This window comes from Malus domestica, chromosome 13 (genome assembly GCF_042453785.1).
Source record: "Malus domestica chromosome 13, GDT2T_hap1".
Classification (NCBI taxonomy): domain Eukaryota; kingdom Viridiplantae; phylum Streptophyta; class Magnoliopsida; order Rosales; family Rosaceae; genus Malus; species Malus domestica.
In genome coordinates, this window is record NC_091673.1 from 12,140,423 (window position 1) to 12,158,429 (window position 18,007).

The following is an 18,007-nucleotide window of genomic DNA, read 5'->3' on the forward strand; positions in this document are numbered from 1 at the left end:
AATGATCCCCCTCCGGTGCCTTCTCTTTCTGGGGCTCTACCGACTGCCGAGACTTCTCCTAAGCAACCTTTGTGAAGGCTCCCTCTTGTTTGTTTATTTTGACTCAAGTATATGTACATATTTGTAATTTATCGGGGATATCAATAAATAAGCTTTCCTTCATTTCAACGTATTGTGTTAAATCACCAAAGCCTTCTTCGCTAAGTTCTTTGAATTTTCTTTTGTTGAAGCTTGTATGTTGGAGCTTTGTGAGTGGAGCATGTAGGTTGAGGTAGTGTTCCCTTAATTTCCCGAGCGAGGACAACTTCTCGGTTGGAGACTTGGAAAATCCAAGTCACTGAGTGGGATCGGCTATATGAATCTTAGAACGCCATTGTGTTCTGTCCTGTGTCATGTCCTCTGTTAGATCCAAGTACTCTAAGTCTTTTCTTAGGGTCTCTCTCAAAGTTTTCCTGGGTCTTCCTCTACCCCTTCGGCCCTGAACCTTTGTCCCATAGTCGCATCTTCTAATCGGAGCGTCAGTAGGCCTTCTTTGCACAAAATTTGGACCATCGTTCGACCAAAAAAAAAAAATACAAAACCCAAAATTAGAGCGAATAAGAATAAATACAAAACCCAAAAGCGTAAGCATCCATCGATTAATATCCATACCATAAAGAAAGAGTTGGGGGTCTGTACAAGCCTCTTGATCTTGTGCTTCCTCTTCTCAAGCTCAGCTGATGGATGGAGCAAATCGATATCGTTCTGAAGCACCATCTTGATTGAAATCGAAGATCGTAGAAAATAGCGGCGACCGCGAATGGAAGACTCTAGGGAGAGACCGAGCTTGCAACAATGGCGGGTGAGAGAGCAATTTTGATTTGGTATTTTGGTTGACACCTTTGGTGGAACTGGTTGCAGAGGAAACCATGACAAGGCAACCTCTGAATCTACTAGAAGATATGCACCAAACAATCCTTCATTCAATTCACCAAGGGCTGGCTTCCGTTGGGGTAATTTTGGAAACTTAACTTTGTTCATTTTGGGCTCTGTAATCCAGCCCGTGTGAAATTTGGAACCCTTGTCCTTATGATTAATTTTGAGGTGCTTTTGATTAAAGAAAACTATAAGATGGTTTTTGATTAAAATAATCTTGATCTAAACTCTTTTCATTAAAATTCCCTAAAATATATGAACGAAATCGTGCTGCATAAACCCTAAAAAAAACTTTCTTTTTCCTTTAAAGAAAATCCAGATGAGAAGCAAAATACCAAAAGCTAGCAAACTCCTCGATCACAAACCCTAAAACAAATATCGATTAAAGGCATAATACCATCATCAATCGCGGCCACTGTTTGATTCTGCCCCTCGCCGGATGATCTTGACCCCACGTCGTACTTGACTAGTGGTTTGGCTTCAGAGTTGAGTGCGCGGCGAATCACGGAAACGGATTCGTGTGCGCGGCCAATTACGGCTACGGATTTGTATACGCGGCGGATCATGCTTTTGTCTGAGAGAGAAGAGAGGGAGAAGGGGAGAGAGGAGATACAGGGCATGCTGTATAAAATATAGAGATAAAATCCAAAGCACAAAATATTAAAATGAATAAATAAATAAAATAAGAGATAATCATGGATGGTGTATTCAATTGGGATTTTGAGGGATTTTAATTCTTTTAATAAATCTAGGTGTATCCAATCATGATTTTAAGTAATTCTCAGAAATTCAAGGTATATTCAATTAGAATTTTAAGATAGTTTATTAAAATCCTTATAAATCTAGGTGTATTCAATTAGGATTTTAAAGAAGTTTATAACATTCCAAGTGTATTAAATTAGAAATTAATTTTAAAGAATTTGATAAAGTTGAGGAATTAGAGGGAATTGGAGAGATTTCGTAGTGTATTTTAAGCATCCACAAATTCCACCTCTCCCCATGAAATTTCGAGAGAATTGAATTAAAATTTTATATGGAATCTCGACAAATCAATTAAACTCCATAAAAATCCATGGATTTATAAATCCATTAAAATCTCTCAAATTCTCAGTTGAATACACCCTCCTTATGCTTAGTCAGAACATAAATGGTATAACTGAAGTGTGACAATATAAAAACCGTACTTTGAAACTATGTTTTCATCAGCCATTTATATTAAGATAGGTAAACTACAGTTCGACCACCTAAACTATTATCCATTTTTTTTTTCGGTAAAAAAAAAACTATTTTTTTGTACCTAATCTCATCTCATGGACATGGAGTACAAAGAAGCAAAACACAATGGCCAGGTCTTCTGCAGTGGCAGAGTATAGGTCTCTTATCCATAGGTCTTTTGCCCACACTACTGCTGCTGAGCTCACTTGGGTTTGCAAAATCCTTCAAGACATTTCCTTTCCTCTCTTGTAGAAACTTGTGATTTTCTGCAATAACAAGAGTGCGACTGATTTGACTTTTAATCATGTCTTCCATGCTCGGACTAAACATGTAGAGATAGATAACGACTACATCCGAGATCATGTGGCTGCTAATCTTCAAATTGCATAGATTTTTACGAAATCTTTACATGTAGATTGCTTTGATGTGCTAAGTCACAAGCTTTTAGTTCGTTTCCCTTCCTTTAACTTGAGGGGGTGTGTTAAGAATACCGAAGAACCATCAATTGGTCATGTACCCGAGGCACGAGATTAAATCCTAGATGGCTAGGTTATTCCTGATTAGTTGTTGCTTAGTCAGCATATATGGATTGGGAGATAATGTATTTATATAAGTCACAGACTGTAACCATTTATTCATTACTAATAAAAAGTTATTTTACAACATACTCTCTCTCTCTCTCTCTCTTAGATTCTGGTTTTCCACATTCATCATCAATTATTACTTGTCAATTAGAACTATTACTAAAATATTAACACGTGAACACAGAAAATTAAAAAATAGAAAGAAACATAAAGAAACCAAATGTTTAAATAACGAATCATTTCACATTGTCAATACACATTATATATATATATATATACAAACCAATAAACAAAAACAATAACAACATAGTATTATATATATATATATATATATATATATATATACAAATGGCAGTATTTTACCCGCGGATCGACGAGTCCAATAAAATTCCAGATAATCTTCTTCACAAAACCGTAAAACAAAAATAATCAAGAGCATACCTACAGCCAGCCAATACTCCACCGTACCTGGGGGAAACTTGTCCGCAGGGCGATGCTCTTCATAATAAGTTGATGATGAGAAAACCAAAAAAGAAAAAAACAGTCGGTATATGAATGGGGTGAATATTTTGATGTTTATTCTTCTCCGAGATGGAGGTACTCACAGTAAATATAACGAAACAATTATATATACAAATAGTCAAACTATTGAGCCAGTTACATAAATTCTCAGGCAACTAATTCCTGGCACAATTTCAATGGGAAGCATGTTGGAATCCCACATCGGTGGTGAAAAGAAAAACAATGGGGTTTAAATATGATTACCTCACTCTAACTAATATCGAGGTTTTTTGTGATAAAACTTCACACCTGACGGATGAAGCAGGTGATAAAGTTGGGAACAATATCGATGTTATTAAAGTGGGGCCCAATTGACCCGCCGATCCAAAAATCCAACATGGTATCAGAGCCTAGATTCGGGCCCATGCAAGGCAATAAGCTTGTCACCAAGGAAACAAGCCAGGACTCTTAACCGAGAGTCGGCATCTGAGTTCCATTGAAAACAAGTTTAGACTCTTAACATAATAGAGCCGACCTCTGAGTTTCAATTGTCGATGTGTGGATCTCCACGTGTGAACTACTAAATCACGTTACATGTGAAGGGAAGTGTTGAAATCCCATATAAGGTTTAAATATAATTACCTCACTCTAACTAATATCGAGGCTTTTTGTGATAAAATCTCACACCTGACGGATGAAACAGGTGATAAAGTTGGAGACAGTATCGATGTTGTTAGAATGGGACCCAACGGGCCCGCCGATCCAAAAATCCAACCAAGCAATCTAGACATATTGACTTACTATATATTTTCTCGATTTCATTCAAATACTGCAAACAGAAATTTTACTACAAAAACCCTGAAAGTATAGAAAATAAAGAAAAATCAAAAGCATACCTGTGGGCACATAATAAGTCAAACGGTGAACACGATCCTTTTCGAATTTCATCAACCACAACTTGGCGAGTCTTGAACCCTTGGTTGTTCTTCTGCCTTGCTATCTGCTTTCACATTGCAGTTCCATTTTAATGTCAAATACAAATAAAAACAATGGGAGACGACGAGAACGACAAAGCTCAGTAAATATGGGAAACATGTACAAGCAACTAGAATTGGGAAACATAAGGACACTACAAGACTGTGTATATACACATAGTCAAACTACTGAGCCAGTTACCCAAATTCCCAGGCTACTAATTCCTGGCACAATTTCAATGTGAATCAAGCTAGACATACTAACTCACTATATATTTTCTCGATTTCAGTCAAATACTGCAAACATAAATTTTACTACAGAAACCCTGAAAGTAAAGAAAAATCAAAAGCATACCTTTGGGCACATCATAAGTAGACGCTGAAGAGTATCTTCTTTGAATTCTATCAAACACAGGTCGGTAACAATCTGGAACCTTTGCTTGTTCTTCTGCCTCACTATCTGTTTTCACATTGCAGTTCTATTTTGATGTCGAATACAAATAAAAACAATGGGAGACGACAAGAATGACAAAGCCAAAAAGCTTGGTATATATGGGAAACATGTATAAGCAACTAAAATTAGGAAACATAAGAGAACTAGGAATAAGAAAACTCATGTCCCCGGGGGGGGAGGGTGAAGGGAATGCCAAGGCTCGTATGGTAGGCACACCTGAAGCTTTTTGCCAGTCTGTAAAGTATTGAGGCAATTACACAAATTCTAAGGCAACAATTCTGATGCAGACAAAGTAGCAGTTACATACATGAATTATAGTGATAAAAATCATGCACGAGGAAGTCGATGCATTGCATTAGAAAGTAATTTTAGCCTTAATAATATTCCATGTACTAGGATTATCTACGAGTCATCACAAGTATTTGGTGAGGGGAAATCATCATCCTTCCATATATGAATACAAGTCAAGCCCAACGACAATGAGTGCTAATCCCTCAACCGTTTCCTTTTAACAGCTTATTACACACTAGCAAAGTATAATTAGATATTAGCAACTAATTAAACACGAGTGTGCCCTGCTGAACCAAATGGATTCCAACCGTTTCAACACAACATCATTACTTTCCATCTAACTTGCCACCAATGTGAACACAACTCATTTCAACCCATCATTATAAATGGTTATGGGTCTAAAGCCGCAAGTGGCGTTTTGGAACTGATGGTTAAAGATAATGTCAATTTCACTGTGGCATTTACTGCCCTTCTAACAGTAGCACTATTGGACGCTTGTGCAAGAAGGGTGCTATTGGTTCGACATTTAAGCATGAGATTGAATTGTTTGTTTAATCAAATATCCTCAACCTACATTGGGCATACCATGCTCACAAAATTGCAAGAACAGAGCATGTTCCTTATCTATAAAATTAAATCTGTGCCAGCACATGCAATCAGGAATTGGGCAGAGTAAGTGAGTGATTTTGAGTTGCTTTAATTTCATTACTATTGGTATTTGTAGAAGTTAACCGAGGTTTGTTCTTTTTTTTTTTTTTTTTTTGTGGCAAGGGCATGGGGAAGGGAATAAGTGACCCATTGGTGGCTATAGACCACCCTCTCATTGAGCTGATGGGGGATTTCTATACACAAAAGGGTACTTTTAAAACCAAATGGGTAGCTGGCTTTCAAATGAGCACAAAGAGTCACAGTTCTCCCAATTTTTGCTTGGTCAATTGAAGGTATGAGAAGCTTTATGGTTAATGGTAGACTGTTTCATATATTTGACAAGAAAAAAAAGACTTGGAGAATTTCGTAGTAATCAAGAACACGTGTGATACTTCAAAAGACAACTATTGGTGTGGTTGGGTGCTTAATTACTACGAAATTCTCCAAGTCTTCCTTTCTTGTCAAATATATATGAAACAGTGCACCATTAACCATAAAGCTTCTCATACCTTCAATTGACCGAGCAAAAATTGGGAGAACTGTAACTCTTTGTGCTCCTTTGAAAGCCAATGAAGCTAACCATTTGGTTTTAGAAGTAACCTTCTGTGTATAGAAACCCACCATCAGCTCAATGAGAGGGTGGCCTAGAGCCACCAATGGGTCACTCATTCCCCTCCCCATACCCTTGCCACAGAAAAAAAAAAAAAAAAAAAACAAAACTCGGTTAACTTCTACAAATAACAATAGTAATAAAATTAAAGCAACCCAAAATCACTCACTTACTCTATCCAATTACTGATCGCATGTGCTGACACAAATTTAATTTTATAGATAAGGAAAGCATTGTTATAGACAAAATAATCGTCCAAGAGATCCTTGCTTCTATCAATGTTTGCGGAACACCTGAGCCTAGAGATCTCAACCACAGCTTGGATGACTCAACAAGAATGTAAGGCTCTTTAGCTTCTTGCTTCGTCATCTCTCCTTCTACACTTCTCATCCTCATTCCTTCCCATTTTCTCATTCCTGGAGATTGAACATTTTTTTCTCCTTACTTAAACCATTCTTTCTCTTGCTCATCAATTTCTCACAACATCCTTGAAAAAGACATTGTAAAAAGGAAGGAGAAACTATGAATAAGGATAGACATTTTGAGAGGTTTTGAATTTGGTATGTAATTTCTTAGTAATTTCTGATGCATGGGCTGTAGTAAATTTCTAATGCATAGTAATTTCTGAAGCATTAGTACTCTCATCAAATTTTGAAACACGATAACTATATTCAACAAAAGAAATCTTGGCTAACAAAGTTAGGACGAAAGATAAGTTCAGCTCAGCCCAGTATACGTTTGAAATCCTAGCTTCGTCTCTGCATATATATTCTTAATCTGGTATAAAATAGACAAGAAAGAATAAGTTTGTCAAATTATACGTAGGAACAACATTGTATTATTATGGGGTTTTTGAACTTTAATCCTTGAAGAATATTAAAATTTAATAAAAACCTCATGTTAGATTGGATATTGATTTTAGTCCTCTAATGTATACTTAATTCAAATTTATATTACATTTTTGTTTTAATATTTAATAGATATCTTATTTAATATCATTACATTAAACTTAAAACAAGGAGTAGAGAAAATACCTCTCAGATCTGGAAGCTCGAACTCTTGGTTCAAGCGAGAGCGGCAGAGGCAGTGAGAAATGAAAGCGTAGGGTTTGAGGCGCAACGTGACTTATTTATAGGCTGAGGGGGGTTTGGGAAAATATTTAGGTTTGGTAGCTCGGACTGTACTGACTATTTTTGTGGGATAGAAAAAATAGTCACCGGATAGTACTGACTAAATTAGTCGAGCGTTTGGTGCAATATCAGACTAATAACCGTATTATTTATACTATGTTTGGTACTGAACCGGATAAGAAAAGGGGAGAACAAAAATTTTAACAAAAAAGGTTCACGAAGAAACTGCTCAATTATCAGTACAAAGTTTTCATCTGTTCTTCAAATTAAACATTTTTTTATTGCTTAAAGTGCAAAAATAAATCAGTAAATAAATCAAATTAATTTAAATTGTTGGAATGCAATTTGGTATAAGCTGATTACCCTTGCAATGGAGCTGAATTATTGTACTTGCTAGAGTAGAACTCGATCAGTGTCAGTTCTGTAATGCACACCAACAATCGGAGTCAAATTCGGACAAGTTAAAATCGAAGAAAGCATCGACAATCGAGTTCTAGGCTTGGAGGCTGTTTGGCTGCCGAGAAAATGCAGGAAAAAAAACAGAAATAGTAGGAAAAAACAGTATCTTCCTAGGGAGATTTTAAAGAGAGGGAGAGAGAGTGTACCGGAATTGGAGGCTCGAACGACGTCGTTGTAGAACAATCTGTCGTTGAGATCGGGCCACAGCAATCCAAACGTCTGAGGCTGACATGCTCGCGAGGAGCTATATCTGGGAAGAAGAATAATATTTTCCAAGAACAGAGGGAGGGCGGATCTGGGAAGAAGAAGAAAATTGAAAAGACGAACTGGGATTCAAACGAAGAAGAAGAATTTGAGAAGACGAACCTGGGATTCAGACGAGAGAGCAAGAGTGCGTCTGGAGAGGAAGAGAGAACGTCTGGAGACCGAGAGTGCGTCTGGAGAGGAAGGAGAGAGCGAGGGATTTCAGCCTGACTAAATTGTACCGTGGTTTTCAACGGTATAAGCAAGCGGGTAAAGACCGGATAAAAAAGGTAGGCCGGATTATTTAATCCGGTGGCTATTTAATTCAAATGGACACCAAACATCGTATTCTGTATTATTAGTACTATCTGATGCCTTATATAATATGCCAAACAGGGCCTTAGGGTTTGCTTTGGAGGCCGCTTGCCGGTTTACTTGTTTGCCCCTGAGTGGTATCCGAAATGACGAGTTTGCCTTAGGGTTGAGAGGTAGAGTAATTTCAGAGCCCCCACTTAACAAACAGGAACCCGATTCTTCTGCATTACATACATACATATACATATATAGGAATTGCTTAAGGGGAGGGATCCCCATTTTTTCAAAAAAATAGGGACACGCTCCCCACCGTTGGATTTGAATTAAATGAAATCCTGTGGTTGAGATTCTATGGCCTGTGTTTTAATCTCAACCACACAATTTCATTAAAGTCAATCTAACGGTGGGGAGCGTGTCCCCATTTTTTTTGAAAAAATGGGGATCCCTCCCCTTAAGCTCCCTGTACATATATATATGTATGTATGTATGTATGTATATATTTATTTAAAATAAAACACAATACGAAATTTATAGTTCAAGTAGTTAAGAATTATTAGTTTCATCCGAAATCTTGTGTTTGATTTCTCTGCGATTTTTAATTAGGATGAGTTGGCCTTACTGGGAGGGAAATGAATGAACCTCTCTTGCCATTTGGTGCCAACCGACCAACAAGCAACTCCATAGATAAGTTCGTATGAATTGACATAAATGTTACAGCTAAATAATTATTCACAATAGGGTTCTAATTTATAATTTAATCAGATCAACATATATATATATATATATATTTGAAATATATGTATGGAAATATTATAAGCACATCACAATTATTATGGGTTCTACAATCTGCTTATAGTGGTCACTGTAGATATTGAAATTTCGATGAAATAAATGTTGACCAATAGTTACTATTTCAACGCTCACGTGTCATAAATTTTACACGTAGCGTGTGACTAAACGAAAAATCAAAATAAATCGGAAAAATCATCAAGCAGGACACGTGTCAACACCTGGCAGAAACGATTTATTTCATCTGCATATTATATTCAAAATTAGGCCTTGAAAAATTCTATAAATAGAAGTCATTTCATTCATTTTAGGGGGAATTCATAACCAATCCAAGACCAATAGATGATCAATTCATATTACACCAAAACCTTGAAGCTCTGAAGCTCTGAAACTCCGAAGCTCTCAAGCATCCAGGTTCCTGAAGAATCAAGAAAGCCCTCTTCGTTCTTTGTTCATCGTTCTTCCAAGATCAAGCCCCGACAACTATTGAAGAAAGTGTTCATCGGTCATCATCCGTTCATCCTAAGATCAAGCCCCAACGGCCCTTTGGATCAACAATGTCGACAAATCCACACATCCAACCGTCCTTCAAGATCAAAGCCCAAAAGCCCTTGAAGATCCGTTCATCACCGTTATTCAAGATCAAGCCCAAAAGCCCTTGAAAATCCGTCAATCATTGTTCTTCAAGATCAAAGCCCAAAAGCCCTTGAAGATCCGTTCATCACTGTTTTTCAAGATCAAGCCCAAAAGCCCTTGAAGATCTGTTCATCACTGTTATTCAAGATCAAGCATCAACGGCCCTTGAAGAAACGCTCATCCTTAAGATCAAGCCCCAACGACTCCTTGAAGATCCGCTCAAATCCACCTTCAAGATCAAGCCCACGGCCCTTGAAGAACGTTCATCCTTAGATCAAGCCTAACAGCCATTTGGATCAATCCCACATCCACAAATCAATACCCTACGGATATCGAATCAGATGATCAAATTTGAGAGAGATTGTAACCCAAAATCATCAAATACAAAATATTATTTTGTACACGTGTTCTTGTCTCGTTTGTCGTAGGAAAATTTTGTGTTTACAAATTTGGCACGCCCAGTGAGACCATCTCTACCTCTCATCTCTTTCTTCGTTCAAGAAATTCAAGCACACTTCCAAAATCAATGGCATCAAGACAGGCTCAAACTGTTCCCGCAACCGGCGCAAAGAACAAGAGCGTCCTCGTCGCAAGTGGTGTCACTTTAGGCATCACGACTCAAAGCAAGGCAATAGCTACTTCTGCCGCCTATTTCACCTCTGCATCAACTCTGTCAAGGGAACAAGAGCACCCAAAGCACGAGTCTGTGATCACCTTAGCCTCACTAAGGGCACCAAGGGGGAAAGCCCAAGGAAATACTCTGAATCCATGCTCTCCGATGCCGATTCAAGAGGCAGTTCAGCCATGCAAGTCATGACCTCTGGAGCAACTTCAATCGATGAGCAACTGGCTTAGATGAATGAAGCAATCGCAAGGTTAACCCGAACTGTGGAAGAAAAAGACTTGCAAATTGCTGAACTCGTCAACCAACTGGGGCCACAGAACGGCGATAACCCCGACTCAGAGGATGATCCACTAAAGAGAGGAGCTGGCAAAGAAGAGGAGCCTCAGGTGGAGAAAATCGATGTGAAGCCGGAGCCAGACCAAGCAGCGGCACTCATGGGATCTCTTTCTATCCAGCAGCTACAAAAGATGATCACTAACACCATCAAGGCGCAGTACGAATGGAGCTCACATACCTCCTTGTTCTACTCGAAACCCTACTCCAAGAAGATTGATGCCCTAAAGATGCCAAGGGGTTATCAACCACCAAAGTTCATGCAGTTTGATGGAAAATGAAATCCAAAGTAGCACGTTGCACATTTCGTCGAAACTTGCAACAACGCGGGAACAGAGGGAGACTACATCGCTAAGCAGTTTGTGCGCTCGTTGAAAGGAAACGCCTTTAAGTGGTACACGGACCTAGAGCCTGAGTCTATCAACAACTGGGAGCAATTGGAAAGAGAATTCCTTAATCGCTTGTACAGCACCCACCGCACTGTAAGCATGTTAGAGCTGACAAGTACGAAGCAATGAAAAGATGAGCCAGTCGTGGACTACATCAACCGATGACGCACTCTAAGTCTTAACTGCAAAGACAGACTTTCGAAGACCTCCTCGATCGAGATGTGTGTTCAAGGCATGCAGTAGGGATTACACTACATCCTTCAAGGCATCAAACCACAGACCTTTTAGGAGTTAGCCACCCATGCCCATGACATGGAGTTGAGCATCGCCCATCATGGGAAGAAAGAACCGATCGTCGATTACTAGAACGACAAAGCTCTTGGGACAAAGGTGGAGAAGGCTGCGTGGAAATCCACCAAGGAAGCAATGACGGTCAACACAACTCTCGTCAAAATCTCTACACGAGGCAAGGCGATTCAAGCCAAAGCTTTTCGTAATCAAGAGATGTGTAGACGTACTTTGAATGAGCTCGAGGAGAAGACTTATCCATTCCCCTACTCTGATATGGTTGCCTTGTTGAAAGACTTGCTTAACAAAAAGGTGATCGACCTACTTGAGTGCAAACGGCCAGAAGAGATGAATCGTACTGATAGTCCAAGGTACTGTAAATTCCACCGTTTCATAAGTTATCCAACGGAAAAATGCTTCATACTGAAAGATCTCATCCTGAAGCTAGCACAACAAGGGAAAATCGAGCTTGACCTCAAAGACACGGTTGCGGCACACACTACTACTATCGTGTTTGGATCACTCGATCCTGTGCATCTCCGAAGCATGCATGACCATTCCTGTCAATGTTCAAGTCACACAGCACCTCCTACACAACCATCACCGGGGGCAAGCAACTAAGATGCATCTACTAGTGATAAGGAAGGGTGGACATCGGCGACCTACAAAAAAACGATGAAGCCAAGACCACAAGCCACAAGGCCAAAATAGGAGCTTAAACCCGCCCCTCAAACTTCAGTCTTCGACAGGCTAAATCATTCAAAACTTAGAATTTCAGCACTTGATCGCATCAGTGGTCGAGACCGAAATTTCGTCTTCAAAAGGCTTAAGACGCCAACATTGCAAAGATCTATCTTTGAAAGGTTATCAAAACCCAAGAAACAAAGCGGCACAGCTAAATCTCCTCCGCAACGGTCGGCTGTGGACAGACTTGAAGAAACTAAGAAGCCTTCTAGAAACAGAAAGACAACGCCAAAGGAAGAAAAGCTCGATAGTCTAGCAGGAAAAGACGATGTTCAAAGCTTGATTCCTTCAAGGATGAAGCGCTAAGCAGCTTTGGAGATCGACACAAAATGACCACTGAAGGTAAGGAGGCGCACCATCACCTACACCGGCCAATCTTCACACCAACAAACCTAAGAGGACCGCACTGAAGAGGAGGCCCAAAAAGACAAATAAGACGAAATCCCGGAAGAAGACGTCACTTCCGGCTCTGTCAACTCAAAATCTTCACCTCAATCGCTGGGGGCATGCTCTAAAACCATGCCAGTCAAGTCGAGTGAAGTTGAAGGATGAACTCATGTCACTCCGAAGAAACTGCACAAGAAGCATATGTCTTCTCCACAAGTGCACCTATCGGAAAGAGGGCAAAGCAACTTTCGCCAACCTCCAAAGCAATGTGAAAGTGTTGAAGATGAGGAAATTTTGACACAAAGATCGACCATGCGCGATCTCTCATTCCTCAAAAAATTATTCAGCTATTCGGTCAAGGCTCCTTGCTATAAAGATTGCAAGGAACGCCTCTCCAGGCAGCAACCATCTATTCCACAAGTTCACCAATGGGAAAGAGGGCAAAGTAGCTCATGTCAACCTCTAGAACAATGTGAAAGTGTTGGAGATAATGAAACTTTGACACGAATATCATCCATCCCCATCACGATGTGTGACATCTTCCCAGAAGACTTATTCAACTACTTAGTCAAGGCTCCTTGCTATGAAGATTACGAGGAACGACTCTCTCGGATCGCTTGACGAACAAATAACGCTCCTTGCCTGCACGAGCTAAAACTGCAACACGGCACCAACGCTCCTGGTCCGCACGAGCATAAAAGGCGACAACAAACGCTCCTTGCCTGCATGAGTTGAAACTGCAAACGGCACCAAAAGCTCATGGCCCGCAAGAGCATAAACTGCGTATGGCACAAAAAAAAGTAGTTGAACTACGTTATGACTTTATTTCTTCTTTGGAAGGGTACGTAGGCAGCTCGAACATTTAATTTCGAGTTCAGTCATATCAAAATAAAAAATAAATGTTTTATTAATGAAAGTCAATTTTATTACAAATTTATTTTGTCGAATATATATATATATATATATATATATAAATACATATGTTATAATGTATTATAAAAAAAATACATATGTTATAATGTATTATAAAAAAATAGTGATGGTGGGTTATATCGTTAAGGATAAAGCCCAATGACGTCCTCATTCCTCGCACCCATACCCAGCAACCTCTCCACCACCATGGAAGTGAAGGACCAAGTAAATGCTTCGACACCCACCAACACCAAGCTCCAGAACTGCGAAGCTCCTCTACTGATCGCGACCTCGGTGAACAATGTATGGAGATCCACCGTTCCTGAAGAAGCTTGCCCAAGCCCACAACTTGGTTCCTGAGCCCACAACTTGATTACTGATATGGCTCATCCATTGCTCTATTGGTTTGGGAATGACTTGGCCCTGGAGCTCACTAAAGACGGCTATAGAGCTAGCAGCAGCAACTAAATTAGAAGCACTCCAAGCTCTCTAGCATTCCGCTGCCAGCCGCGACATCTCCATCATCGCCAAGTCCGTTGTCGAAAAGATCGTCGCCTCCCCCGCCAACAAGCCCACCACACGCCACGGTGCTATCATCATCCCCAGCTCGCTCGATGCACCGGATTCCACTAGCCCAAATTTAGGCCCAAGTCTCTCTCTCGAGCCATCACTCTTCCCTCATTCATCTCAGCCATGAAAGCCACCGCAACCTCCCCTTCATTATCTCCGTCATCTGAGTCACCATCACGGTCGCCAAATAGCCCTCAACTAGGCCGTAACTCGATGGGCGAACTCATTGCTTCAAAGCGAACCTTCAAAGCCAGGCTCGGCAGTGTCAATCACTACTGTGTGTTCCACTGCGTCTGTCCTGTCATTGTCGTGAGGTTTCTCCGATGTGAAGGATGATGAAAGTGACGCTGCAAAGCAAGGTTGCCCCGTCATGTTTGAACAGGAGCTCAAGGAGTACGAGATCAACCTCAAGGATTGCGGGCCCATGGTGCTCGACGCCCTTTTCATGCTTTTCTTGTCAAGATCACCTCAGCAGTACCTGCACCAGTATATTAAAGCTCATCGAGGTCCTGCCATGGCCTCTCTGTCCGTCACAACTGCCCTGTCCTCATCCGTCCACTCCCTCGTCTTCCCTCGGTCGCCACCAGCTCTGCATCCTCCTTGCTTCGTGCTGCCTGCATGGCGCATCGTGTCATCGATGAAGCAGAAAAAGGAAGGTCGGAAGAAAGAGGAACACGTGGCGTTCGTCAGATCCAAGGTCGACTCTGAGCTTTCCAATGTCTGTGCCAGTATCTTGAAGCTTCTGGATCCCAATCTCGCGCCGTCTGCGTTGGCCAGTAAGTACAAGGTCTTTTGTCTGAAGATGAAGGGCAACTACCACCGTTGCACCAAGTTCAAGCCTACATGTTGCTCCTCCACCGCAGCGACTATCAAGCACGTGAGCTTTATGCTCCGCTCCCAGCTTCAAGCTTGATTCTAACCCGACTGTGCTCCGGGTCCTAGCTGGATCCGACATCAAGGTCACCCTCATCCTTCTCTTCTTCATCATCAAGGCCAGACCCTACATGGTTGTTGAAGATCCTCTACTGCATCTGCACCTCTGTCTCTCGGACTCGGCCTAGGTTTTCACCCACAAATCCAGCCTTGCAGAGCACCGTAAATAAAGAAAAAAAAGTAGATATAATATTAAAAAAATAAAAGGGTCATGGTATGGTATGATTATGGTGGCCATCATCTAGTTAGTGGTGGTGGGGTGAGCACCACCGAAAGCAGATATAAAAAAAAAAGGGATGATGGTAGAGGTACCATGTGAAAATAAAATAAAAAAATATATATATATATGAAAAAAAATGTGTATATAAATAAATAAATAAAAGAAAAAATGCACTGAATGAAACAAAGCTCACTTCTTATCCAATTTCGGAGGCACATCAATGACTCCACTGTTTGAGGAAGGAGACATGATCTACAAGGGTGAATTACTCTTTTTCCTGCACTAAATGCACTCTCACTGGCAACTGTTGACACTTGAATTGGCAAGACATCTTTCGCTATCAAAGCAAGTGTGGGATATGTGCTCATCCCCTTCAACTTCCACCATTTCAAAACGTCAAATTGTGAACCTTGTGGTACTTTCTCTACAGTGTCGAGGAGATACCTATCCACCTCATGTGCAAGCACAATATCCTCGGTGTCTTCTAGTTCCTTCTCCCAATCATCCATGATTTGACTAAATATCATTGGATTTTCCGTTGGCACACTAGAAGATGATTGTTTTACCCTTGAAGAAGAAGTGTCAAGAACTAAATCTTCTCTACCCTTTTGTTGTGTTTGTGAACCGAAAACTTGGAAAGCATATTCATCACACATCGCCTTCAACAATGTCTTCACTTCATTACTTTTCTGTTCAATCTCTTCTTCAGGAAGTTGTAACTGCTTTCGGCACAAGTGCATGTAGTGCCTCAATTTGAACCTTGGGTCTAAGACAAGGGCAACTACAAATATTTGGTTAAGGGACTCAATTGAACCAAAATACTTTCGATATTTGGCTCTCATGTTGAATGCCATATCACGTAGCACCAACTCTACCGGTTTTCCAGTTTGCATATATTCAGGCAAAAAAAGCTTTTCAATCTCGTTTTCCACAACAATGACATCATGAACAGCTGTATTAGATGTGGGATACTTACTTGCACTAACTTTCAAAGTTATAAGATAGAAAGCCTTCAAAAATTTCACAAACACTTCTGCACTATCCCAATCTTCCTCCTTAGGTGGTCCAACCCTCCCTTTACCCGCCACTTCTTCTCCTTCATCATTAAGCACCTTTTCACTGAAATAGGTGGTGTATATATTGGCTTCATCATCTTCGATCATCCTTTCAAATGCTTTTTGAAACTTCAAGCAAGATTCTAGCATCATGTATGTGCTATTCCACCTAGTAGGCACATCCATAACAACTAGACCCCTACTATCCAACTTCTCACTCTCCACACATTTCTTGAAATAACTTAACCTTCGAGGACTTGACCTCACAAACCGCACGGCATTTCTAAAAGCATCCACACTTGTATCTAACCTTTTCAACCCATGTTTCACTACTAAGTTGATAATATGAGCTAAGCACCTCACATGCATAAACTTGCCATTCATAATCATTTTACTATTAGGCCATTTCTGCATTTTACGAACAACATACTCAATTGCCACCTTATTAGCCGATGCATTGTCAACTGAGATGCACATTACCTTTTCAATCCCCCACTCAACCAAACATTGCTCAATCATCTTCCCTATTTCTTTGCCTTGATGACTTGAAATCAAACAAAAATTTAGAATCCTTTTGTGCATATTCCAATCATCATCCACAAAATGAGCAGTTAGCACCATGTAGTTCAAGTTTTGCACACTTGTCCATGTATCAGTAGTCAAGCTCACTCTATGATTGTGTATCTCCTTTTTTAACTGATCTTTCATGCTATCATACATATTGAATAACTCCCTCATCATAGTTCTCCGAGATGGAACATGCAATCTAGGCTGGACTTTGCACATCATCCGCCTAAACCCTTCACTCTCCACAATACTAAAAGGTATCTCTTCGAGCACAATAAACTCAATAATACCTTCCACACTTTCTTCTTGGCTCCACCCTTTAGCAACAAGCATGTTTTTGACATTCCCATCCCCAGAAGGTCCAGAACTGCCTAGAACCTTTTGCAACTCATCAGTTGGTTTATATGACTTGCAATGTTTATTGAGATGTTTAATGTAAGTACTAGTTCCACCCCCACTAGTATCACATGCAAAAAAAGAGTTACAATGGTTACACGTAGCCTTCAATACTTGTACCTCCCCCTTCTCTTTCTTTCCATCCTTTTCTACTTCTTGCATTTCCGAGACCGTACACTTAGTGAAATGATCCCAAACCCAAGATCTCTCAGAAGAAGATCTCTCTAGTGAAGCTATTATAGTTGGTTGTTTTGTCTTTGTAATAGGTGGTGCTTTTCTTTTTCTAGAGGATGAGGGGTTTGGGGGAGGCATTGATGGTTTTGACTGTATGGGTTATTCTTGTGTTGGTTGTGGCGGACATGGTGATGTAGCCGTAGATGATGCTACATTAGTACTACTAGGGGTACTTTGACTTTGAGATTGAGACATTATGTAAAAATCTGCAAAAATCAAATAATGGAACTATATTCATTAATCAAATAAAGATATTTCAAAATAATTACTCTCTGGGATGGGAAACAGAAGCAGGTAGCACAATTAAACAGAGTGAACACACAACACACAGATTGTTGACCGACAAAAGACCAAAAAGGCTGAGAAGTATCATCATGTTATTAATTTGTGCAGTGTGTGACTGTGCAGTTGCAATCTGTGCAAATCTGTGCAGTGCAGTTTGCAATCTGTGCAGTTTGTGCAGTTTGCAATCAGTGCAGTGCAGTTTGTGCAGATTGCAATCTGTGCAGTGCAGTGCAGTGCAGTTTGTGCAGATTGTGCACATTGCAATATGTGCAGTGTAGTGCAGTTTGTTGTGCAGATTGCAATCT

At 40.2% G+C, this 18,007-nt stretch overlaps 1 protein-coding gene across 10 annotated transcripts in view; it reads right to left on the minus strand.

The window, feature by feature from the left end:
- The window catches only part of LOC103452802 (uncharacterized), a 37,629-nt gene that overhangs the window by 10,667 nt on the left and 8,955 nt on the right, over positions 1-18,007 (minus strand). The window contains exons 1-8 of one of the 10 annotated variants that reach the window (XM_070810511.1): positions 8,148-8,287; positions 7,928-8,076; positions 7,686-7,743; positions 4,545-4,649; positions 4,112-4,215; positions 3,156-3,212; positions 2,213-2,396; positions 1,313-1,536 (exon numbers count right to left, since the gene is read on the minus strand). In XM_070810511.1, coding sequence (XP_070666612.1) covers positions 1,313-1,535 — 223 coding nt within the window. In that variant the 5' untranslated portion in view covers position 1,536; positions 2,213-2,396; positions 3,156-3,212; ... (3 more) ...; positions 7,928-8,076; positions 8,148-8,287. Of the gene's footprint in view, positions 1-1,312; positions 2,417-3,155; positions 3,213-4,111; positions 4,216-4,544; positions 5,578-6,462; positions 6,680-7,226; positions 7,380-7,685; positions 7,744-7,927; positions 8,077-8,147; positions 8,288-18,007 lie in introns of those variants that run through there. The other 9 variants (XM_070810514.1, XM_070810512.1, XM_070810516.1 and 6 more) reach the window with 9 other exon arrangements.